This window comes from Anomaloglossus baeobatrachus, chromosome 1, assembly GCF_048569485.1.
Source record: "Anomaloglossus baeobatrachus isolate aAnoBae1 chromosome 1, aAnoBae1.hap1, whole genome shotgun sequence".
In the NCBI taxonomy this organism is placed as follows: Eukaryota; Metazoa; Chordata; class Amphibia; order Anura; family Aromobatidae; genus Anomaloglossus; species Anomaloglossus baeobatrachus.
In genome coordinates this window covers 111,872,849-111,898,904 of record NC_134353.1, presented here as the reverse complement: position 1 = coordinate 111,898,904, position 26,056 = coordinate 111,872,849, and the positions used below count along the sequence as shown (strand labels likewise).

Here is a 26,056-nt window from a genome sequence, read left to right as displayed (position 1 = left end):
CAGATTAATGTCACTTTATTAATCATATGGGTCAACGCGTTTCCGGAGCTTCTGCCCCCTTCATCAGGACCATCAAGAACAAGAAACATCAAGTGATTTGATGTTTCTTGTTCTTGATGGTCCTGATGAAGGGGGCAGAAGCTCCGGAAACGCGTTGACCCATATGATTAACCCTTTCACGACCGGCCGATTTTTCGCTTTCTGTTTTTTTTTTTCGCCATTCTTTTTCTGAGAGACGTAACTTTTTTATTTTTCAGTCAATATGGTCATGTGAGGGCTCATTTTTTGCGGAACGAGCTGTACTTTTAAATGAAACCATCAGTTTTACCATATTGTGTACTAGAAAATGGCAAAAAAATTCCAAATGCTGAAAAATTGCAAAAAAAGTGCGATAGCACTATGGTTTTTGAGATATTTTATTCACTGTGTTCACTATATGGTAAAACTGATGTGTGGGTGTGATGCCTCAGGTCAGTGCGAGTTCGTAGACACCAAACATGTATAGGTTTACTTTTATATAAGGGGTTAAAAAAAAAATCGGAAGTTTGTCCGAAAAAAGTGGCGCACGTTTTACGCCATATTCCGTGACCCGTAGCGTTCTCATTTTTCGGGATCTTAGGCTCAATGACGGCTTATTTTTTGCGTCTCGAGCTGACGTTTTTAACGGTACCATTTTTGCGCAGATGCTACGTTTTGATCGCCTCTTATTGCATTTTGCGCAAAAGTTGTGGCGACAAAAAAACGTCGTTTTGGCGTTTGGAATTTTTTTGCCGCTACGCCGTTTACTGATCAGATTAATTGATTTTATATTTTGATAGATCGGGCGTTTCTGAACGCGGCGATACCAAATGTGTGTATATTTTTTATTTTTTTAACCCTTTAATTTTTAATGGGGCGAATGGGGGGTGATTTGAACTTTTAGGTTTTTTTGTTTTTTTTTAATTTTTTAAAACTTATTTTTTTACTTTTTTTTTTTTTTTTACTAGTCCCCCTAGGGGGCTATTGCGATCAGCATTCCGATCGCTCTGCAGTATCTGCTGATCACAGCTGGAAGGCTGTAAACAGCAGATACGCTGTCTTTCTCTTTTGCTGTGCCCCGGGCACAGCGAAAGTGAAACCAATTCATGTGTAGTACAGGAGTCATCACATGACCCTGTACTACCATGACAACTATCGGGAGTCACGTGATCGCGTCACGTGACTTCCGGTTTCGGCGGTAAGTAAAACTTTACCGCGATTGCGCTTATAATGGCGCTGTCATGTATTGACAGCGCCATTATAAGGGGTTAATCGGCACGAGCAGATAACGATTCTGCTCGTGCCTAGCAGGCACACATCTCAGCTGTGAAAATCAGCTGAGATGTGTGCCGATCGCGGCATGCTGCCGCCGGAGGACCGCGGGCAGTAAGATTATGTCATTTAGGACGTAATTTTACGGCCCGCGGTCGTTAAGGGGTTAATAAAGTGACATTAATCTGAACATCTGCTGGAGTGATCTCTTTTGGCGCAGCAAGTGAACACCTTCCTCCTTTACTCTCTGTGATCTGCTGTCTGCTGGTGGCTGCTGCCTGGGATCCGCAAAATACATGCTCTTATAGTAGTTGTGGCTTGCACAACTACATTTGGTGAGTACCTTGACTCCCCCCTCCCCACCCCGTAAATATTGGGGTAAAACCCTATTTGCGCTTGGTTTTTCCACAGTCTTCTCCACATAAGAGGAGACTGGTCACGTTCACAAATATAGCGACTTTTTGTTTGTTTTTTTTCCCCAGCTGCACCCATTACGTGATCATATTTTCAAACCCAAATGCTGACATCTCTTATCACCATGTCTGAGAAGAGCAAAAAAACAAAAACAAAAAAAAAACAAAACAAACACCCCCCACCCCTCCGCCCACACTAAACTACTAGCTGGTTTGAAAGCTTACCAAAGACTCTGGCCACAAAACCTAGAGGGAACTGTGAAGCAAACATGGTGAGAAACCAAGGCGCGGCGTACAGACTGGGCCCGATCTCATACTCTTCCAGGTGGTTATACAAGTCTCTGTGGTAGTCGTGAAGAAGTCGGGAAAGTTGGTACATCTGGATCTAAACAAGAGGCAGAAAGAAAGACGCAAGAGCCTACTCATAAGATGCTTTCTAAGAACAGTAAGGAATTGGGTTTAGTTTGAGTTCTTAGGGAAATTACCAAGGAATTTAGGACATTTGCTCCAAAAGAATAGGTCAGTATTCTTAAAAGGGGTATTCTCATCTCCAAGATCATATCCCAATATGTAGTAGGTATAATAATAAATATTATTATTATTAATAATAATAAATAATAATAATAATAATAATAATAATAATAATAATAATAATAATAATAATAATAATAATAATAATAATCATCTAAGCAAATACCTCCATTTAGAAATTTAGTATAGTTCTTCTAAAACGGTCACTTACCTTATGTGAAGGACATTGCAGTTTAGGTATCCACAGTTACGACCACAAGCAACTAACTCACTATATGAGAGCAGTGACTGAATCCCATCTCTGCAGGTTAATACCATTTTTTCCACATAACAGGTTCCTTTTAATGCATTGTGTCTAGCAAGTGCTCATCCATCCACTGTGAAGCCCCTCTCCCCTATACACTTTGAATAGTTTTTTACAGGCTATTTTCTCACCCAACTCTCAAACAGGAGTGTACTCGTGTATATGACAGTGTACAGTCCACTGAGCGCTCCTGTGCGCTCTAGGAGAGAACTACTGCCTAACATCGGCTTATCTCTAGATAGCAAAAGGATCAGCAGATCAAAATAGGACATGTGGGATGCTTCTGCCCCACAACATTATAGGGGGAAGAGTCGGGAGGCCATCATACTAGAGTGTTCTGGTTGTGGCTTATCTCACAGAGAAAAATCGACGGTCTGAAATGGACATGTCCGATTATTAGATGATGTCGGGGGAGGATTTGTGAGCCCATATAAGCATTAAAATTATCAGCAGGCTTGGCCAACATCTACAGGCTCAGCCAATGTTAATCAAATGTGTATTGGGCCTATAGATAGAGACCTCCAGTGATCGCCAAAATGAGGAACTTTAATCCCTTGATCTGGATCTCCTCTGGCCACAAAATAGTGGTCAGGAAGAACTGAATGCAGGAAGATTCAAAATCTATGGCACAGAACATAGGACTATAGCAATATGCAGTGCTCTGGTATATTGTTCAGTGCTATAGACCTGAATGGAGCAGCAGGATGGATGGAGCCACGACCTGTTAAATAAAGTAACATCCCCCAGTGGATAAAGGAGAACTGAAGGAATGCATGTATTAGAATTGCTTGTATGTGACAGTGCCGGTACCTGTAAGGTGACCATATCAGGCCGGTACTGCTTCCGTAAGCCCATGTCATACATCAGAAACTTCAGCAACTTGAAAGCGTCCTCTTCGCTCATGTGTAGCAGCAGAACGCCAGCGACAAAGCTGAGCCCTTGGCAGTATCCAACTTCAGGATCGAGCAAGGAATAGGCCTTTAAAATATTGTAGAGGGACAGCTGTCCTGCCCCCAGCTGGGCCGAGAAGTACGGGTGTGTGGGGAAGGTGCGACCTGCAAGAACAATGGAGGTTAGTAAGAGTCGCTATCAGGGCAGGTCAAATAAAACTCTTTTGAAGCCACTTTATCATCTTAAAAAGGAAAAAATTTCAAAACACCAGTTACTCTGTAAAAAGCATAAAAGCAATCTGCCCTTGGCCCACAGGTCTGTAAAAAATTACATCTTTAAATTCACTTAAAACCTCCCTTGCATATTTAATGTATTTTGATGTGCTGAATATGAAAAGGACTTCCATTATCCCCATCATCTACAGTTTTCTTGCAAAAAAGAAGAGAATACAGTATATTGAATCAACAATGATCAGTCAAAAAACAGTGTCATTTTATTATCAAGTAAAACAATTAAATTGGTCATCCATTAAACACAGATTGGTCAATGTTCAATATTCAATCCATTAGCCTGTGAAACAATTTTTTCTTCTCTGGCAGTGTTCGCTCGGTGAGCTTTTGTTTTTTGGTATTTCCAGTGTTCCACTTTAGCATCCAGCAGTAGCCACCCACCATGTTTACGTCCCATCTTCCGTGGTAACATCTCTCCATTTCCTTAACATCTTGGTGGAATCTTTCCTCTTGCTCCTCACTGTAAGCTTTTAAGTTTTCAGGAAAGTAGTCCTTATGCGAATGTAAAAACTGACCATTAAGCTCATGACAGCCTTGAGCTATAAAATGCAGTTAGCACGTGCGCTACAATATTTTGGTAACCTGCAACTTTCAAAAGCGTATGCACCACGTCTTTAAATGAATCCCACGTTTCTCTTTCAGTTTCATTCATTGACGTTATAAACGAAACAAGGAATCAGAACAAAGTTCAAGTATGTTGGGTCCTACAAAAAGTCCTCCTTTTATCTTGGCCTCAGAGGTTTGGGATATTGGAGCACAGGTGTTTGAAGCATGCCATATCCGTTGGTAGAGATTTAACAAACCGTTTCATAAGACCCAATATGATGTGAAGAGATTGTAAGAGAACTTTCACGAGGAACCAGGCTTACTGAGGACGTTCTAGTCACCTGGAGCTAGGGCGTTTTGAAGTGGCCAGTCAAATTTTTCCAATGGAGATCTAATTCGACCATCCCAGAAGTACATATAACAGGGATACTTTGTACATCCTGCTGGTAGCCAAATACCATCCTTAATATTTTGAAGTCTCCACAAATCATCCAGCAATGATCTTCATGCTTGATTTTTTCAAGAATCAGAGCCAAAATTTTACAATGAGTGTCCAACAGGAAGTGCTGCAAATTAATTTCTATTATGCAGCAAAATTGCCTTTAGGCTTGTTTTGGAAGAAAGGATTATTCATTTTTTAGCATTCATTATAGAGTGCAGCTGTATGTATTTTGTAGTTATATTATGTTTTCAGCTAGCACCTGTTCATACCTGTTGTATGTGCGGGTCAGTCTTTTTGATATATTTGTAGTGCATTTCTTTCTGACTGAGCACTCCGCCCTATGACCAGGCTGTGTCCATCCTCCTTTATAGCTGGATCCTTTCTGCCCAGACATGTAGGTTTTTAACCTAGAGGCATTTAAGTTAGGGCCCCAGAATATTAGAGATCACCTTGTCTTAGGTTTTGGGCTCACATGCATTGGCCAATACATAAGCAAAGTATCTCTTTTTTTTTTTTTTTCAAATATTCCTATAGCAGTAATGCAATGCCTGAGTTTCCTTATTCATTGTTAGAGTTCTAGAGTGCAGCTGTATGTATTTTGTAGTATGTATGGGATCTCCCAACAGAGGTCAAGTGAGATAAATATTGCACAATTTAGATTTTCAGTCTGACAACCCATTTGTTCTTGGAGATTGTGCGCAAAGACATCATAGCAGCAGAAGACACAAAAGCACTAGGCCTAGGAGTCGAGAGACCGCCATCTATGGTGTATGGGAGGCTTATATGGAATTATAAGGGATTATATGGAACTATTAAATTAATGGCCTAACTTAAGATAGGTTAATAAATGTCTGTTTGGTGGAAATTTGACTGCCACAAACCCCAACGGCCAGCTATTCCTGATACCGGTGGCATCCGGTTTTGCTCCACAGCTGCACTATTGCCACTATACAGTTGACAGAGGTGAGCACTTCTGACCACCACCAGCACAGGGAACGGCTGTACTCCCACTAATCAAACATTGATGACCTAGCCCAAGGATAGGCCAGCAATGTAATGATACCAGGCAACCCCTTTAATGAATCTTGCAGACACCAGAATGGTCATGGTGAGTATTAAGAATGGGTGCCTAACAGATCAGTGACCACCTTGCTCAGGTATTGAATATTGTTGCAAATGTTGCAGTACGGTCTGGGTGCAGGTCTCCTGAAACTAACTTGACGGCCTCAAACATATACAAGAATGTAAAGTTCTGATCAGGAACTTGCAGTTGTTTGAATGTGACGCTCTATAACCCCGCCCCACCACTGATTAGCAACTTTCTACCTATATACAGTGTACACACAAAGCTGCCAATATGCAGCACTCATGAATATGCTGGACTACCTGGCAGCAGGCCAAATAGTTGTCTAATGAAAAAAAAAAATCACTGTTTAAGAAGATGATTATCAAAAATGCACTAAGCAGCCCAGTAAGTGACATTACTGGAATCAGGAGCTGCATCTCTAAATTAAGCTGCTCTCAGATTAGGTGGCCTGGTGACAGAATCCCTTAAAGGCCATGTGCCCACGGGAGATTGTACCTGCGGACTTTTTTGCAGGCATTTCCGCAGGTTCACTCAGCAACTCCCGGAATCTGCAGCTATCCATTGCAGCGGTATATCTGGAGTTCTTATGGTAAACCTGTGGAAATCGCGCGTATTTTGTGCGGAATTCCCGCCCTGTATCTTCATAGTGGAGAAGCGGGAATTCCGCAGATAATGAAGCATGAATAATAGACATGCAGTTACTTGCGGCTGCGGGACATCCGCAGCATTTTCAGCAGCCACAAATACCGCAGCATTGGTACAGCACTCCCCAAATCCCATAGGATAACATGGGGAGTGTCTGTACTTGCGTAAACCCACAGATTTATCTGGGAAATCTAGAAATCTGTGGGTTTTCCGTGGCAATATCTGCAGTTACTTTCTCCCATGGGCACATAGCCTAATAGTTGAATTTAGGTTGATCATGCAGTTCCATTGCCAGTGATGTATAACATCCAGCCCCTCGACATGCTGTCTGCCTAGAGCATGGGTCCCCAATTCCAGTCCTCAAGGGCCGCCAACAGTGCATGTTTTCAGGATTTCCTTAGTATTGCACATGTGATAATTTATTCACCTGCACAGTTGATGATTCCAACACCCATGCAATGCTAAGGAAATCCTGAAAACATGCACTGTTGGCGGCCCTCGAGGACTGGAGTTGGGGAACCCTGGGAGAGTGACTCATTCTTTAAAACGGTCAGCAAAAAGCTCACAAATGCCATTGCAATAGGTGTTACCAAATATTCCCCCCAACATCCATGAGTGATTTGATTTATTAGTTGAAGGAACGGCAGAATCTTGTCAACCAAGTGGAGACCATGTAAAAGTTACAGAGCGTGGTCACAAACGGCTGAGGAGCAGAGAGTTTAAAAGTCTTGAACGCTCTTGCTCACTTCATAACTTCAGAGTCCAAAGCTACTTCGGCATTAACATCAGCACAAAAACTATGTGCTGGCACAGTCATAGTATGGGTGTCCATGGTTTATTTTATACAAGCCCTACATCACCAAGTGCAAAGCCAAGAGTCATGGTGGAACGCACATCACCACTGGCTGTAACATTTGGTGGAGGAGAGTAGGGATATTGCCATGGGGCACTTTACTAGGCTCCCTCATTTCAGTCAAGGGAAAAGTTAATGCTTTACCATACAAGGACAACTGTATGCACTCAAATTTGTAAGGACAATTTGGGTAAGGCCGTTTCCTGTGCCAGAACTGTTAAAGAAAAGCATGGTTAGGCAAGTTTGGTGTGGAAGATTATGACTGGCTGCAGACAGCGGTAACCTCAGTCCCATTGAACACCCTTGCGTTGAACTAGAACAGAAATGGTGAGCCCGGTCTTCTCATCCAACATCCTTGTTTGACATAAAATATTTTTCATGAATGGGAAGAAATTTCCACAGATACACTTCAAAATCCTTCACGGAAAAGTGGAGGCGGCTATGGCTGTAAAGTGGGGATCAACGTACAAATGCCCATGGATTTAGAATAGAAGATCATAAAAGCTTCTGTAGGTGTAATGTGGAGAGGGACCAATACTTTTGTTCATATAGTGTACAAGAGCCAGATTTGAGAACAGCAAGAGGACTTCTATATATTATAGACAGGTACATGGCGTGCCCCAAGAATGCTTCTAGGAAACCAGGAGAGCTGCACCTTTGCCAAAATTATAAATTTTTATAGAATTTGATAAGGAGCCAAATGACGGCATCTTGGAATAGTTACAGTCTGTAATCCGCAGTATGCAGCTTGTTAATGTCATTCTCATAATGGCTATAAATTCCTTTTACTGCCCGGAGACCCAGCCCAACATAGCACAGTTCAAAGAGAAAGCTCCAGGTCGAAAGATCATATTTACCCTAAATCATTACACCCTAAATGTATTCTCAAAGTAACACCATGTGCCCCAGATATTTCACCAAAACTGCAAACTGTGGACATTTGTATGAACAAGAAGAACAATTACCCGTAATATAAACTTATACAAAAAAATATTCAAACAAGTGCTGTATATGACTTTTAAAGCAAAGAGGTCAGAAAGGCAAATACTTCATTGTGTTATATATGTAACAAAGTGCGTTGTGATTAAACAATGTATTACATGGCAAATGGGTAATTACTTTGAAAAATATACTATGAAAAATATACTTTATTTTATATATAAATATTAGGAAATTTATATTTTGGTCCAGATTGGGGCAGCCCTCCAGAACATCTCCATTAAACTTAGGCTCTCGTCAGATGTTTCCCCAAAACGTCAGCAGAAGACAAACCTCAGAGGCAAGAGATCTGGCTCCAAACAGGATTTTTTTTTTATGAGATTATTCACAAAACCAATTACAACTTCCGAATCTCCTTTTCTCTGGCGGACCCAAAGAACCCAAGCACATCAATCCAAACCTATTTTTTTCTTCTTCAAACCAGTCAAAAGCAAAAAAAAAAAAAAAAAAAAGTAGCATTGCCAGTGATTTAGAAAAGAAATTGGCTCAGATTCATACTCTGCGCACCTTTGGGCAAAAACACTGGATAGGATCCATCGCTGATTTAATATAGAGAGTAATGGAGTCAGCCTTTGCAATTCTGGAAAGTGTTAGGTATCATTGCATCAGGAGCCTATATTTAGTTTTGTTGTTAGGCAAGGCATCCAAGGGCCAGAAACCAATTGGGGTGTCACCAGACACCTTGAAACCCTTATCGCTTTTAGATTCCTAGTGACCAAGCAACCCATTGCCTACACTTGGAAAAGACCAAGACAACATTTCTCAGCTGTGAAGAAGCCACTCTCCTGGTATACGAGCAACATGGTAGTAAGTTTGTTTTGAACGACAAGGTTTGAGTTAGTTTGGGTTCCCTGGACACCGTATCTTTTTTGCCAGACTTTCAATATTCCCATCTGTTGTGAGGAGTCTAACTCACCACAATAATCTCTTCCTGGAATGGTCCCTTCCCGGCTCACTCAGTTCCTTCTCGTCCCCCCTCTCCCAATACCTTACTTGCTGGTCTACCCCACTGTCCACCAACTTCTCCTATTAAAATATTTAATGGATGTCCTTAATGGAATTTTCACATTTCTGGGGTGAGCCACTACCTTGGTTCATCTACAGGCTTTGCATAAGGCCTTACCCATTGCTTGTTTATTTTTAACTTTGTATGTATTGCCCACTAACTCAAGAGCGTGTTGAAGCCCATTACTTATGCCAGTTTTTGGGCACAATAACATTTGATGCCTATTTGCCCATGATCCTTTCCACCCTTGTGCCACGATGAGCTGTTCCCAAAATTTAAAAAAAAAAAAAAAAAAAAAAAAACACAACAAAACCGCAGCAGATACCAAGATATCGTCAGTCCTGTAATATTACTGCACATCATATTACCCCTATATTTACTAAAGATTTAAAATTTCAGGTATCTAGCAAATAACGAGAACAGGGATCAAGTCATTAAATTCGTTGATAAACTAAATCTTGCTTCTGTCTGATGACTTAATTAAATTTTCAAAAACGGAAACCAAACATTGACGGATGCCTTTCTGAACACATTTGCCATTTTTAGGGATATTCATCAAAAAAATGCACCATGTGTTCAAATACTCATTGAAGAACCCCACAGGCAGCCAAAGTTTAATTTCTACTCTTGCCTCATAAATGATGGAAACCCAAAGAGAACCAGTAGTGGAGGCTCAGAATGCATTGGGAAATTAAACATTACCTACACGTAAAAATTAATTTCAGTCTCCGCCATCCAGTGATGAGTTGGGTATAGCCATCTATAAGTGGTGGCCAAAAAGGTATCTGGGATTACAGAAACTGCCAAGTGGGCTGTGGTGTATGGTTTCCATAACTTTAGCAACTGGGAGTTATAGAAGCAGTGTAGCACCGCCCGCTTCGCCTTTTTTTTTTTTATTCTTGGCCACCTCTCTGGAAACCCCATGCAATCCGATATTCCCATCCCATCGATGAATAACTAGAATTAAAATATCCTTTTAGAAAAAAAAAACCTATTCGAACAACCACTTACCCAGGTCAATAAGAATTGCGTGTTGTTGAGTGGTCAGCTGCTTTAATAGCTCTTTATATGGAACATCTTTTACAGGACTTCTGCTTGGCATCTGGTGTCTCAACTGATACTGTTCTGATAAGAACTTCCAGATTTCTCCTCGATGGTGGCGAGGGACACCTAATAATAATATTAATTATTATATTATTATTATTAATACATTTTATTAGCTAAAGTAATTGTAAAATAATGGTTCGATACACTGAAGAATAAAAAGGGTCTGGACCATGTTGGCTACACGATAAGGAAAAAACTGGCAGATTATTGGGTCTTCCACCAACGTAGAGAATGAAGTTCTGCAGAGCTTAGTCCAAAAGCAGTGAAGGTTGAGCTCTGTTAATTATGTAAAGAGTCTATGTCTATGTGCTGTACTAATTTATAAAATAAATGGAGCGGTGGTGTGTGCGTGCCTGACCTCTGCTCCATCAAAGTATATTCTGTCCCAACTTGGTACAACCCTCCACATGGTTGTGAAGCTGCATTGAATTCCCAAAAAACCCAAGGCACTGAAGATCCTACTTCACAAAAAATGTTATTGACCCCAGTGCACACAGAAAAAAACAAGAGGTTTCAGCCACATAGGGCCTTTTATAAGCCATTAAAAGGGTGCACATTATGATAGGGCTCTCTCCTTGGGACTGGTGTGAGTCCCAGTGGTCAGATACCCTAGCAATCATTAAGTTATCGCCTACTGTATAAAATAGGTGATAACTTACAAACTTGGTAAAACATTTTAAGAAGGCTTGCCCGAATGGCCATAATCAAGACACATTATTCATACCTTTATTGGAGTATAGAAAGGCAATGTCTTGTGGCCATAATAATAATGCTAAAATATGGCCAACTGAATTGTGCCGTATAATGGATAGATTTAGGAAACATTTATTACCACCAGGATTTCAAGCAGCTGTTTGATAACTGCATAGTGTTAAAAAAATAAATAAAAATAAAGTATTCATACCATGTAAGCTTTCCATGTTAAACTCTCAAAAAGATTCTATTTTATTGGGATTTTATGTGATCACAGACTCCAGGGGCAAGACTTGTGGCATATATTCACCTTTCAGCAGGACAATAACCCTAAACATATTTCCAGGGATACAGTGGATAGTTTAGATGAAAGCAAATTCACGAGTGTGAATGTCACAGTCGTAGTCCAGACCTAAATCGCATTGAAAATCTGTGACAAGAGTTGTAAATTGCTGTTCACAGGCGCCTCCATCCAATATCACTGAGCTATTTTGCAAAGAAGAATGGGCAAAGATTTTGGCTTCGAGATGTGCAAAGCTGTTAGAGACATATCCCAAAAGACTTGCAGAAGTAATTGCAGTGAAAGGTGGTCCCACAAACGTACTGACTCGGGAGGGGGGGGGGGGGCTAAATACAAATGTAAGTCACAACTTTCAGATTTATATTTTTAAAATGTTTAGAAAGCCATGTATTTTATTTTCACTTCACAAATAATTTCTACTTCATGTTGGTATATCACATAAAATCCCAATAAAATACATTTAAGTTTGTAGGTGTAAAAAAAAAAAAAAAAAAAAAAAAAATGTTTTCAAGGAATTGTATATCTGAATTAGGTGACAAATTATCTCGTCGGGCCATTCTTTTTAATAATGTGAGTTTCCCGCCATGCTGAAAGTGGCAGCACAGCTCTCCTCCTCTCTCTGTCAGGATAATCTTTACTAATTATTAGAGCTGATCGAACTCCCCAAAAACCAGGACCGGCGGATCACTGCCAGATTTTAAAAAGAGTCCGCTCCGGAATCCAGTGCCCATATAAGTCAATGGAGACCGGAATCCGGAGATTAAAAACGTTTGTGGAGGGGATGGGGGTTAGGAGCGAGCGCGGCATACTGAGGCTGTGTCATGGCGGCAAACTCCTTCCGGGTCACGCTTTTCCCTTCCGGAGCTGACAATTCAATATTCACTACTTTGCCCGCCCACCGACGCGTGTAATTGGTTGCAGTTAGGCATGCCCCCACCACCCTGATTAGCAGCGAGTCAGCTGAGTGCAACCAATCACAGGCGCCAGGACGGTCGGTGGGCGGGGAAAGCAGTGTATCCCTCGCAAGTGTCACTCGGGCTGATTTTTTTTATTTATATAAAATAAATTTAAAAAAAAAAAAAAAACAAAAACACACACACACACACACACACACACACACACACACACACACAACGTGCGGTCTTCCCCCTAATTTTCATACTCAGCCATGATAATGCCGGCTGGAGGTTGGTATTCTCAGCCCGCAGCCGCCCAGTATTTCTGCATCTATTACATGTGACAATCCCGATGCATTACTGACCCTTCTCGTTGGCCTGGAGTGGTGCCAATAGGGACAATAAGGGGTTAATAGCAGCGCACAGCTGCTACTACGCCCTAGGTTTGTGATAGCACAGGTGTCTATGAGATACCTGCATCACAAACCTGTAAATGAATGTAAATAATCACACACAGAGAAAAATCCTTTATTTGGAATGAAGTACAAAACTCACCCTCCTTCATTACTTTATTAACTCCCAACACAGCTCTCCAGGTCCAGCGTAATCCACATGAGGTCCCACGATTACACATCCAGCTCTGCTACATCTCAGAGCGAGCAGCCATAGAGAAGACTGCCAGCTCTGAGTGTAGCCTATTACTGAGCTGCGATAAGCGATGACTACAGCAGAGACTGTCACATGCTGATGGCGCGTCAGCCTGTAACCAAATCACAGACGAGAGGATGGCCGGTGGGTGGGGAAAACAAGGAAAGCAGTGTGTATGCAATGCACAGTACAGGAAATGAATGTGTGACCTGGAAGCAGTGTGCCGCCATGACACAGTCTCTGTAAGTATGAAATGCTCAGTTATTTCTTCTTTTCTTTATTTTTACTTTAATTGCCGAATCTGGATCATGCACCCGGCATCCCAGGCCTGAATCCAGCACCCACATACCGTTAAAAACGTGCGAATCCGGACTTTTACAGTCCGGATCCACTCAGCCCTACCAATTATTCCTGCAAAGTGCCATTTCAGGAACTATTCCGTCTAGAATTGTGATTACACTATGGACACTGACTTTTCAAAAGCAACGACCTGCCCAGATCACTTATAATCCGAGGCGTGCAATATGCTGATGACAAGTTCATTCTATACAGAAATATAGATTTTAGAAATTGGCCAGTACTATCCAAAGTTTCTCAGAAGGGATAAAGAGATTATATAATCTCCACATGACATTCCCTTTATCGTTCAGTAGATATTTTTTTACACTTACCTTGCCCAACAGCAGCATGAATCTTTTCCATATCTGCCTTAATTTTTGCCCTTCCGGGGGCGTTCAGCATTTTCTCCCACACTAGTGTCACGTCTTTAAGACAGGGCGTGATTTCTTCATAGTCAAGCTTCAGACGCTTATTTTGTAAGTCATTTTCTGAGGCTTTGGAAAACATAAAAAGGAAAACAAACAAATCAGTGAATAGTAACGGCTGTCTTGGCCTGTCCAGCTTATTTTCTTATGCGCTCCAAGATAGAACAGACAGGAATATTTATTTTTCTCGCTTAATTCCACAGACCTCTATAGTTATTATCTCTGTCTTGATTGAGAAGAACAAATCTAAATTCCCTATCAGTTTTTTTTTTTTATATATAGGATCTTTGAAGTGTGGGAGTAAACTTGTAAATCCTTGGTAGGATTTGAACACAGGACCCCTGCGCTAACGGATTACACTGCTAACCACTGAGCCATTCTGCTTGCCCATGTATAAGATAACCCTGGTAAAAAAAAAACAAAAAAAAAAACACAACCACCACCACACTACATAACGTCATCTAAGAATTCAAAGCACTGCAGAAAATGAGGTGAGTGCTTGTACAGAGGAGATCTCCGATACATGCAAAACTTGGCCAGTGGAGCTATATGAGAGGGAGGCATGGCGGCAATTAAGGGACCAGGAGGCATATGAACCTCTCCATTATAACCCCATACGCGGCTTCACCAGTGACCTGGAGTTGATATTACTGAGGGCATTTGAGGAGGGGATCATCCCCAAAAAAATTTATGAGGGCCTCCTAGTCAAAACACCTGTTGTTCCAACTTTCTACCTCCTCCCCAAGATTCACAAAAACCCCAAGACACCTCCTGGGCGTCCCATTGTCTCTGGCATGGGAGGGCTGTGCGACGTCACATGTAAATTTATTGAATACTACTTGCATCCCTTAGTGGAGACGTTGCCCTCTCACGTCAGAGACACTGCTGACGTCCTAAGGAGATTGGAGGGTCTTATCTTGGAGGAGGAGGCGATTTTGGTAACAATGGATGTGGAGGCCCTTTATTCCAGCATTGGCCATCGGGATGGGCTGGCCGCCGTGCGATTCTACTTGGATTCGAGTAGCCTCGATGGGTCCTTGTCCGCTCTTATTATGGAGCTGTTGGAGTTCATATTGACGCGCAATTTCTTTGTGTTTCGAGACCGGTTCTTCCTCCAGCGGCGCGGCACTGCGATGGGGGCGGCCTGCGCGCCGTCTTACGCAAACCTCTTTCTCGGCTATTGGGAGAGGGAGGTTTTCGGGGACGGCGTGCCGGCGAGCTCCCATGCGCAGTGTTGGCTGCGCTATATTGACGACATTCTGGTCGTCTGGGGGGGAACCGGCTCTGAGCTGGAAGATTTTGTGCGTCATCTTAACTCCAATAGCTATAACATCTATTTAACTCATCAAGTCGGACCAAGGACCATCGAATTTTTGGACATTCGAATCTCGGTGGAATCTAACGGGGCTGTTTCCACTACCATCTTCCGGAAAACTACTTCGGTCAATTCCCTCCTCCATGCTACCTCGGGTCACCCCAGGTCGACGGTGAACGCCATCCCGACGGGCCAGTTTCTGCGGTTACGCAGGCTGTGCTCGTCGGATGATGGATTTGAATCCGAATCAGGGGATACGAGAGAGAGGTTCATAATGAGGGGGTACAGTAAGAGATCCATCAAAAAGGGTTACCAGCGTGCTAAACACTCCCAGCGGGATCAGCTCCTGTCTGGGAATGTAATCACAAAATCCACGTCTAGTCCAGTGGCGAGATTTATTTCCACCTATTGCCGACAGTGGGACCAAATCAGAGGTGTACTAAACAAACACTGGGCCATCCTCCATACTGAGCCCTCCCTTCGTGGCTATTTACCGGAACGCCCCTTGATGACGGCAAGGAGGGGTAGGAGCCTCAGGGATACATTGGTGCATAGTCACTATGTTGCCAAGAGAACCCCCCTCTTTGGATGTGGTCCCCAACGTGTCGGTTGTTACCCGTGTGGTAGCTGCCGTGGCTGCCAGAACATCATTCGGGCCACAACCTTCTGCTCAGCGGATGGAAAGAGGGAGTTTTCCATTCGGGCATATATCTCTTGCAGCACATCTGGCGTGATATATTACGCCACGTGTGACTGTAACAAGATATATGTCGGTCTGACCTCACGTGAGCTCCGAATTCGCACGAGGGAGCATGTGCGTGATGTTCTGGCGGCCAAAGAGGCCACCAACCCCGAATCCCTAAAAACGATACCCAGACATTTTAGGGAGGTTCACAACTGTGACCCTACATCCCTTCAGGTCCGTGGTATCGATAAGGTACATCTGGGAATTCGGGGCGGGGACCTCAAAAAACGGCTGGCACAAGTGGAGTGCCGTTGGATCTTTGTTTTGGGTACTCAGGCACCAGATGGGCTGAATGAACGGCTTTCCTTCGCCCCATTTCTATAACTACCGTTCTTATCCCCATAATAATGGTATCCTATATGAGTCCGACTGGAGAGATGAGAGAAGGGGGTTGAGCTCCTCCCAGTCGGATTCAATTAGCTTGATAGTTGGTTTTCAGGGTGGTTGAGTCCACTATGAACACGCAACAGAGGTGTGAATAGCTGCGTAACCCCTAGCGTATTTTTAGTATTTTTAGTGTTATCTTTTCATGCTGTATATATTGGTGGTCTTATGACTCTTAACAGTGTGTCTTTTTATCTTTTGTTTAATTCAAGGGACCTGTTTTTGTCTTGAACTTCCACCATTCTGGCCCCCCCCTTTATTTTCCCCTTCCCCTTCCTCTCCATTCCCCTCCCCCCCCCCTTCCCTTTTTTCCCTCCACCGCCCCCTCATTCGGTTCTGTTATCAATTTCGACCTGGAAGAAATGGAGGCTCATATGCGTTTACAGAACAAAAATTGGGAGGCTACGGAATTGTGACGGACATGGACATGGATTGTCTGTAATTGTTTTCACATTGAAATTACTGTTTATACATCTATGTCTATGTTCTTACATCTATACTCCTTGCAGACGTCTGCCTATCTATTTCCTTCCTCTTCCCTCTATTTCTCTTAAATAAGCACCACTCCTGGTGATTGTATATAAATAATGCATAATATGTATGTGCTTTGTATATATATTCCCCTGATATGTGTTATTAGGGGATATTTCATATTTCATATACAAAAATGTCCAGTATATGCTTGTGCATTATATACCATTGTCATTGATGGGATTGTGGAGGTTTGATTAGCGTTTCCTTCAGGGGCAGGTCCATCTTACGTAGCACTGCAGTGGTTTCCGCTTGTTGATTGGTATCGCGTCCGTGGCAACGCTCGTTGCGGCGGGGAACCGGATGTACCATATGGTGACGTCACCGGAAGTTCTTACTCCGCCGGTTTCCGGCCGCCGATACTGAGCCGCGGCGCGTTCCGTAGTGGTCATCCACTCCAGTGCACATGGGGAAATGGAGGCGTGTCATTGATAATCAGGTTCCCTTCTTAAACTCCACTTTCTGCACTTTTTAACTATCGTCCCCCGACGAAGCACTTGACGAAACACGTGTTGGGACGTCGGTCCCCACGTGTCCTCCAGGACTCTTGGACGTTCTGCTTGTTTTTGGTAAGCCCTCATGCCTCATTGACGGTTGATTAAGCGATACTGCCTGGGCACCTCCTATCTGCATATGAGGTCATAGCCTAGCTGTGGAGCGAACTTTGGCCATTGTGTCATTTTATATATAGGCCTGCAGCTATATCTGAGGTATTGCCTGATAGAAGGCCATATGTTTATGTATTGGGCCATTAACTGGCGGCACAATGGATCCTCGGCCCCCATGTGGGCCTTCCCTATGGGCATGAGGCTACTATAATAATATATATATATATCTGTATTAGCAGGTCCTATATGATATTGGACATTATCCTGGGTCACGTGGGGTTCTCCCCTCTTCCTTCACTTACCCATTCCGGTTTTTCTTGATTGTTGTTCTGTACTTTTGTAATACCCTGTGCGCTATTAATAATAAAATGTTTTATACATTTGCATTACGGTGTCTATGGGGTATTTCTATATCTTGGTGAAACTAAAGACTCTTGTGCTCTGTGTTTTAAATGCAAAACTGAGCTGTCCACTTTGCACAAGGTGATTTATATCTCCTCCATGCCAAGTCCACCACACTAAAAAAAACATTATGTGCAGTTGCTTTAGTATTCGAAGTTCCAAAAAAGATATAATCCCTAAACTAATTTAGGACTTTCTAATATTGGTATTTGAAATCTAGGTGGTGAACTGCTTGGCCCCTTTGACCCGGTTAAACAATTGCCGTTGGTCTCAACTCTGCAATTAACCTAATTTTCAGGTCAAACATTTTCCATATCTCTTCAACTCCGAGGTTGTACGAGCCTACTTCTATGTTAAGTCAATTATGGATCTAGCGCTCCACACAATGACATCACATACGCAGTAATAACCTATGACCTAAGACATTGTATTGCAGGAGAATTTTCCCAACGAGATAGTGAATTTCTGTGTGGGGTTTTTTTTCAGCTCAGAGATTAGTTCAAACAACTGTTAAGTCCCAGACATAGATTAAACTAATATTGGTGGAACCTGCCAATAGTCAAAGAGGATTCAGCAGACAGTCCTGTGTGTATGTGGGCCTTGGACAACTGATTGCAGGGGAGAGGTTGATCAGGTAAGTCCGATTACAGACCGATGATCACTTTGTTCTGCCGGATATAAGCTGCCAGCAGAGATGCCTGGCGATGGCTCTCTCAAAGAAGACACAGGAGCCCTTGGCCAAAATGAGCACTCCTGTGAATGGGAGAGACAGCAGAGATGGATGCCGGCTGATGGCCATCTAACGTGTATAGAGGGTTTTCTAGGAGGAGAAACGTCATATACAGATAGTATTCCATTGTTCTTAGAGAGAGTAAAGCAAAAACATAAAAATCATTACTTCAGCGTTTGTATTTTACCACTGGAGTAGTGGTTCTAAGATCCTGCACTTAGTCTTATACAGTATACTTACCCATCTTCAACTCCCATCATCGCCACTCTCATAGACTTCAATAGTTTGTGACCTGCTGGATCACTCCAGTGTTTCATGGAGTGCATCAGAGGTCACTTTTCAATACAAGTCTATGAGAGACTCTCTCAGGCTTGTATTAAGAGCTTGTGACAATTACTTCTAACAGTCAGAATTTGAGGATATAACATGGCACTGCGGGGGCCAGAGCGGCACTGATAAAAGTCGCCAGCAACCTTACATTAGAAGCATCAATTAAGTGCTGAAAATATGAACTGAAATTTTTGCCATTTTAAATGCCAAGCTTTCCCTGGCCAAATGTAGAAGACATTTTTTTACAAATTCTGGAATAAAAAGTAGTAGAACCCTTGCCAGAGCCTTGAGGATTCAATGTATGTGGGGATAGGTTTCATCAATCCGGACTTCTTCGGGGAATTAAAGCTACCTTACCAGGTAACATTGCCACTGCCTTTAAGGATTTTTACACTTTATATTCTACTGGTCGATCGCCTCCTCGAGCAGCTGGTGTGGAGTCTCAAAGCCGTACCCAGAAGTACAATAAACTCTCGGGTCTTCCCTCTCTGACAAGTGATGATATTTCTGTTTTTGGAGGGTCCTATCTTTGAGCTGGAGATTGCTACTGAAATCAAGAATTCCTCAATAGGAAAGGCCCCCATTTTCCCCTATTCTCACTGCAATTAATAATATACCTAATAAGTTTGATTTCTCCTCTCCCTAACAACCAATATTACGGTTATACATAGAGTGTAAAGACCCTGCCTAGTGAGCGACTAATCATCCATTGAGTAAGGAAATTGTAGATTTGAAATTGTTAACCAAGATTTGAGCAAATAGATTTGCGCCACTGCTTGGGGAGATCATTCATCCAGACCAGTCGGCTTTTAACGTTTGGTAGAAAGGGAAGAAATACCACTACCAAAGCACTGAATCTCATTTATAAAATCCAAAACGAATGGTACACCTCTGATGCTCTTGTCCACAGATGTCGAAAAGGCCTGAGAGTCAGTTGGATATTTTTGGAAGAACTGTTGAAATCTATCGGCTCGTTATATAGTTATCCCTCGGCCTGTGCGCAGGTGAAAGGAAATTGTTCAGGAGAATACCAATTAGTAATGGCACTCGTCAGGGGTGCCCACTTTCCCCCCCTAATTTTTATCCATACATGGGAACCCTTTCTTTATTAGATTAGATCCAATCCAGATATTACAGGCCCCGAGATCCAAAACGTCTCCTATAAAATAGCAGCCTATGCAGATGACTTATTATAACGAACCCAATAATTTCCTTACCCAACCTAATGCGAATATTTGAAAAATATTCCTCTATCAAATTTTAAAATCAACCTATATAAATCGGAAGTCGGGAATATCAGTGTACCTTTGAAATTAATTTTCTTATAAAAAAAAAAAAAAATGTTAAAATTTCACAGGTCATCTCAGTCTTTGAAATATTTGGCCATTCTTCTTTCTACTGATCTGTATTCTCTATTAAACCTTTTTCCATTACTTCAGGTCATTAGAGATGATTGTGCTAAATGGTCAAAAAATCTCTTCAGCTGGTTTGGTAGATGTGAAATTCTTAAAATTAATGTTCTCCCTCGTATTTTATATCTTTTTCAAACTCTTCAGATTAAAATTCCTAGTTCCTTTTTCAAAGATATTGTCTTATAACAAATACGTTTTTTGGGGGCAAATAAAATAGGAGAGACTTGTGCAGTCCCTTTTATGTAGGCCAAAAAATTAAAAAAAAAAAAAGGGGGGGGGCGGCTTAGACCTCCCAGATTTAAAAACGTACTATTTATCTGTTCAAAGATCTAGTTAGTTATCGATTGGTGCTAACACGCTTCTGTGAAACCATGGGTACAAATTGAACAAAAGTTTCTCTGAGTTTTCCTTATCTGCCCTCCCATAGTTACCCAATTCCGCATTCTTCACTGAAGTCTCACTCTACCATTAGTACTACTCTCGATTGCTGCTCCAGACAAGAGATATGTAGATTCCTTCTCCACTATCTCCTATTATTGGTTCTCCAGAATTCTGCCCTAGTTAGACACTGTTTTGCGGTCCCGGATTTCTCGGGGAAGGTTCAGAGCTTTCCAGATTGGCATTGGCAATGACTGGCCTTCATTAAAGGCCCTTCAATGTCAAAGAATTATTGTATATGGAGGAATTAACGGTTTTTCTGATCAATGCGAAGCTTTTTAGAAAACTTGACTCTATTGGATGGAGTGCTAACACTCTGGAGAATATGATGGACTTTTGTAGTCTACCTCCTACCTTGGAGTCTCCTGAATCTAGACTGTGCGATTGTCTGGTAAGGTGTGACTCCTCCAACCCCCTCCCCTTTTTTCTTGTTTTCCCCCTTCCTCTTCCACTCATGATATCTTACTCTACGCCAGGGGTCTCAAACTCGGCTGGGTGTATGGGCCGCACACAGGAAAAAAAAATAATCTGAGGGGCCGCATTCTTTTCAGGACAAAGTGACATTGGTAGTGGTACCATTTTTTTCTTTCTATACACCCTTGGATCACTGTTTTTGAACATTTTTCATTTGTCCATTATAACAAATGTGTAGTATGTATGTATGTATGTATGTATACATACATGTGTATGTATGTATACATACATATATGTATGTATGTATGTATGTATGTATGTATGTATGTATGTATGTATGTATACATACATACACATACTACACATTACATACATACTACACATTTGTTATAATGGACAAATGAAAAATGTTCAAAAACAGTGATCCAAGGGTGTATAGAAAGAATATATATATATATTATATAAAATAACACTCCCCCCCCCCCCCCACCCCGTGCAGCCTCAGCTAACACTCCCCCCCCCCACCCCACCCCGTGCAGCCTCAGCTAACACTCCCCCCCCCCCCCCACAGCCTCAGCTAACACCCCCCCCCCCCCCCACAGCCTCAGCTAACACTTCCCCTCCCCCCACCCTGTGCAGCCTCAGCTAACACTCCCCCCCCCCCCCATCCCGTGCAGCCTCAGCTAACACTCCCCCCCCCCCCCCACCCCGTGCAGCCTCAGCTAACACTCCCCCTCCACCCTGTGCAGCCTCAGCCAGCAACAGAAACACACACAAATGCATTCTTCTCACCTGCCGTCAGCAGCACGTGGACCCGGTACAGCCTCAGATAACACACACACACACACACACACACGCACACACACACACACAGTGCAGCCACAACACACACTTTTTTCACCTGCCGTCAGCGGCACGCAGGCACGTGGACCCGGTAATGATCACAGCTGCTGTCATCGCTGAACTTTCTGCCGGCGCGTGCAGAGCAGTTCTCACTGCACAACAGCCACTGGCCAATCACAGGCAAGCATCTGAGGTCATATGCAGCAGGTGCTTGCCTCTGATTGGCAGGCGGCTGTTATTGCGTTCTGCAGCGAGAACTTCACTGTGCGCGGCAAAGACAAGACTGTAGGCTGAAATAAATAGCTGGCGGCTGCGGCCCCTGCACCCGTCGCCATCTTTACCGGGTCCACGGGCCTGCGGGCCGCAAGAAGCCACCTGAAGGGCCGCATGCGGCTCGCGTGTTTGAGACTCCTGCTCTACGCTTTCTCTTTTCCCTCGGTTTCTTTTATTAGCCTGAAAAACTATTCTCTCTGTTCTACTACCTTTTCGCTATCATATAAAAATTTGGACAAATCTAACATCTGCAATATAGATCCTTGTTTGCATTGCAGATATTTTTCTCGGTTGAGTACATTGACTATCAGAAGATATCTTGTTATAAAGTTTCACTATGCCTATACCAAGTGTATGATTTTCCTGAATGCTGGTATTATTTCGTCTTCAAAAGAAGAAAAGGTCTAGACTCCCAAACTTTGGATCACCCCCTCCAAGTGTAGCTTACCTTCAAGGGAACTACTTCATATGTACCCCATTGACCAAGTATAATCTGAGTAGGGTACCAAAAGATAACATCACACATGAACCTTAGATAGCCATCAGCCAAACACTTTCCCAGCCAACAGCTATTCCTCCTGACCCTCCCCATACATACTCCGGTCTGGCCGTCGTACCGTGCATAGTTTTTCAATGGAGACAGAGTAAGCTGTTGACGGACAATTTTACAGATCACAAAAGGATTTCATTCTAAAATTGAACATGTCCATTCTTTCTTTGCCTCTTAACAGAGTTTCTGCTAACTTTCCTCTAACTTTTACTGCCACCTTGAAGGGGTTGTCCAGGTACAGGCATTGATTACCTATCCGTGAGATAAGTCAATCAATCGATTGGTTGGGGCATGTTATCTGGAATCCTCATCAATAAACTATTAATTTCTCCAGCCACTGGCAGACATACCCACTTTGACTAGGGTTGCCGCGCGCACCACTATGCAAACTGTAGCAGCGGCAGCTGAGGACTGCACAACAACTCGTATGGAAAAAACAGGAGCTGTTCTGCAGTACCCGGCAGCAGAGGTTACATTTATAAAAAGACGCTGTGCTCTGACGTTTCAATCAAAAACTTTACATCAGGCAGTCACCAGATCAAATAACAGCTAATTGGTGGCAGTCAATGTGTCTGCCCTTGGCAGTCTGGTACTGATCAATCTTCTTTCTGGACAAGATATGAGGAATCTAAAGAAAGCGCCCGCTTTTGGTTTACGCAGTCTATTTTTACATACCCTATTACAATTAATAATGAATGACCTTTCTAATCCTATTGACTGCTTTAAAATGTGGCCATGTACTTATTTTTTTACCTTTTTCATTATATTTCAAAAGCACTTGATAAAGAAATGTCAGAAGGTGTTTGTTATGTAATCTGAGAGCAACATGATAAAAGGAACAGAGATCCAGATTCCAGCGATGTGTCACTTATTAGGCTGAGTTTTGCGGTTTCAATACAAATCAGCATTTTAATGAGCAGGAGATCATCAATACAAGACAAGCTGCTGTCATGCCTCTTAGGAGTACTTCTCACATAGTGAGATCACTAGCAAGATCGCTGCTGAGTAACGGTTTTTGTGACGCACCAGTGACCTCATCAGCGATCTCGCTGTGTGTGACAATGAGCAGCGATGTGGCCCCTGCTGTGAAATCGCTGCTCGTTCCACACAATGCTGGACCATTTTTTGGACGTTGGTCTCCCGCTTTGAAGCACACATCGCTGTGTTTGACAGCGAGAGAGCAACGATCTGAATGTGCACGGAGCCGGAGTCTGCAAGCTGCGGACGCTGGTAACCAAGGTACACATCGGGTAACCAAGAGAAGAGAAATGCTTTGCTTGGTTACCCGATATTTACTTTGGTTACTAGCGTCCTCCGCTCTCAGGCTGCCAGAGCCGGCTCCCTGCACACGTAGCCAGAGCACACATCGGGTAAATAAGCAAAGCGGTCTGATTATTAACCCGATGTGTACTCTGGCTACGAGTGCAGGGAGCCAGCGCTAAGAGGTGTGAGCTGGTAACCAAGGTAAATATCAAGTAACCAAGCGCTTAGTTACCCAGCACAGCATCGCTTCCACGCGTCGCTGGGGGCTGGTCACTGGTGAGATCTGCCTGATTGACAACTCACCAGCGACGCATCAGCGATCCTGACCAGGTCAGATCGCTGGAGCGTCGCTAAAGTGTGACGGTACCCTTAGTCCAAACCGACCTTCATTAGCGATTTGCAGCTATCAATGTAGTGTGTACACAGATGCCAATCAGTGGTGTGTGCACAGTTATACAGGGGTCGGCATTTCGAGCTCTGCTAGATCTGCAGCAGAGAAATCGGAATCCATCACAACTGCTGCATGAAGGAAAACCAAGTGATACATTGCTGAAATCAGGGTCACTGTCTTCAACTCATGCTGCAATCAGATTATACAGCAAAAACCTGCTGATCGTCTGGGTACTCAATTACCTTGTAACTTTTGGTTTTCCTTTTCCATCCTGAGAAGTAGAATTTGTTGTATTATGGCTTTTTTCCAAAGCTCTCTCAGTTCTTCTGGAGTGCGGTGTCTTGCGGCTAATACAGGCCCAAATGGACCATCTTCACATACAGGCTGTAGAGGAGACCTCGGGGGGATGTCACCCACTTCTGAACGTTCTGGGGAAGCAAAATACAATGCATCTTATTTCACATCCCAAAGACTTTTCAGTTGAAGACAATAGGTCACCTGCATCATTACGATCAATCAATTGAGGGAAAACATTTCGGCACATGCTGCGGGGGCACCACTTCAAACCCTTCAATTGATTCTCTGCAGGAGAGACCCCTATGTGACACCCGAGGCACTGACAACAGTTATCACCTATGCAATTTCCAGGGAATCCTGAAAACATTAGTTGTTTGGGTGAGTACAGGAGCGGAGACGAAAAACGACCAGAGCAAGCGCATGGAAAAGAGTGGACCTTACAGGAACATGAATATAACTTGCAGGGTAAATACTTCTCATCTCTAAACCCCCACTTGGACTTAAAAAGTTATCTCACTAGGTCCCAAATACTTTGTCTCTCCTCCAAAGAGGTTAACTAATCAAACGGGAAAAAAAAAAGAAAAAAAAAAAAAAAAAAAGTTTCATTCCGCACTGCAGCCACTATTATATTCTCTATCCAAATAAACATGAAAAAAAAATTGCTGAAAGTTCCTGAGAAATGGTCGCTTTATAATTAATTTAACCGTGCTTTGCTTAGGATGCAGACCAAAAACCAAGGCATGAGGAACTTTTAAATGCCAGTTGGCTGGAAAAAAGTGAGGGCAAAGAGCTGTGTGAGGCTAGCAAACTATTACTCAATGAGAGAACCACAGTTTGTTAAATATTAAACAAGGTCTCTACCTATGGACCAGAGGCATGCAGAGGTCAACTACACAAACACCGCCATAGCTTTCTATATATGCTCAACATATTTGTACGTTCCTCAGTTTCAGGCAATGAGTGAGAACTACGAACATTATATAAACAGCAACGCGGCCAGAATCCTATTCCCAGTTTTATAGGGTCTGCTCACTCATCTTTAACATGCAACAAATTTTTTGTTGACCCGAACACAACTACTCAGACACGGTAACCACTGACTGGAGATAGACGGCAACATGAACCAGGTGATCATGAAACATTCTAACGTTCTGATGTAGTCCGAGGCTACACGTCACTTTAGCTGTGACACAGGTCTCATGGCCAAACATCGCTCTGTGCAGCTATGCATATATGACAGTGTATTACAGGTGAATGGGATACCACAACACTGCTTGCTGCGGTAGTCAAGGGTTGGTAGTGCAATCTTTTTTCACCTGGACCTACTGCACCACAGACCGGGCTTACCCTGAAGGAATGTGACTAAAGGCCATGTCTCACAAAGAAACAAAATCGCTAGCGACATTGCTGACGAGTCATGGTTT

At 42.8% G+C, this 26,056-nt stretch overlaps 1 protein-coding gene across 3 annotated transcripts in view; it reads right to left on the bottom strand.

Annotated features, from left to right (window-relative positions):
• The window catches only part of TBC1D1 (TBC1 domain family member 1), a 209,185-nt gene that overhangs the window by 29,808 nt on the left and 153,321 nt on the right, over positions 1-26,056 (bottom strand). For all 3 annotated transcript variants that reach the window (XM_075346959.1, XM_075346957.1, XM_075346958.1), the window contains 5 exons: positions 24,578-24,763; positions 13,614-13,775; positions 10,309-10,467; positions 3,349-3,593; positions 1,929-2,088 (listed from right to left, as the gene is read on the bottom strand). In XM_075346959.1, the coding sequence (XP_075203074.1) occupies positions 1,929-2,088; positions 3,349-3,593; positions 10,309-10,467; positions 13,614-13,775; positions 24,578-24,763 (912 nt within the window). The remainder of the gene's footprint in view (positions 1-1,928; positions 2,089-3,348; positions 3,594-10,308; positions 10,468-13,613; positions 13,776-24,577; positions 24,764-26,056) is intronic.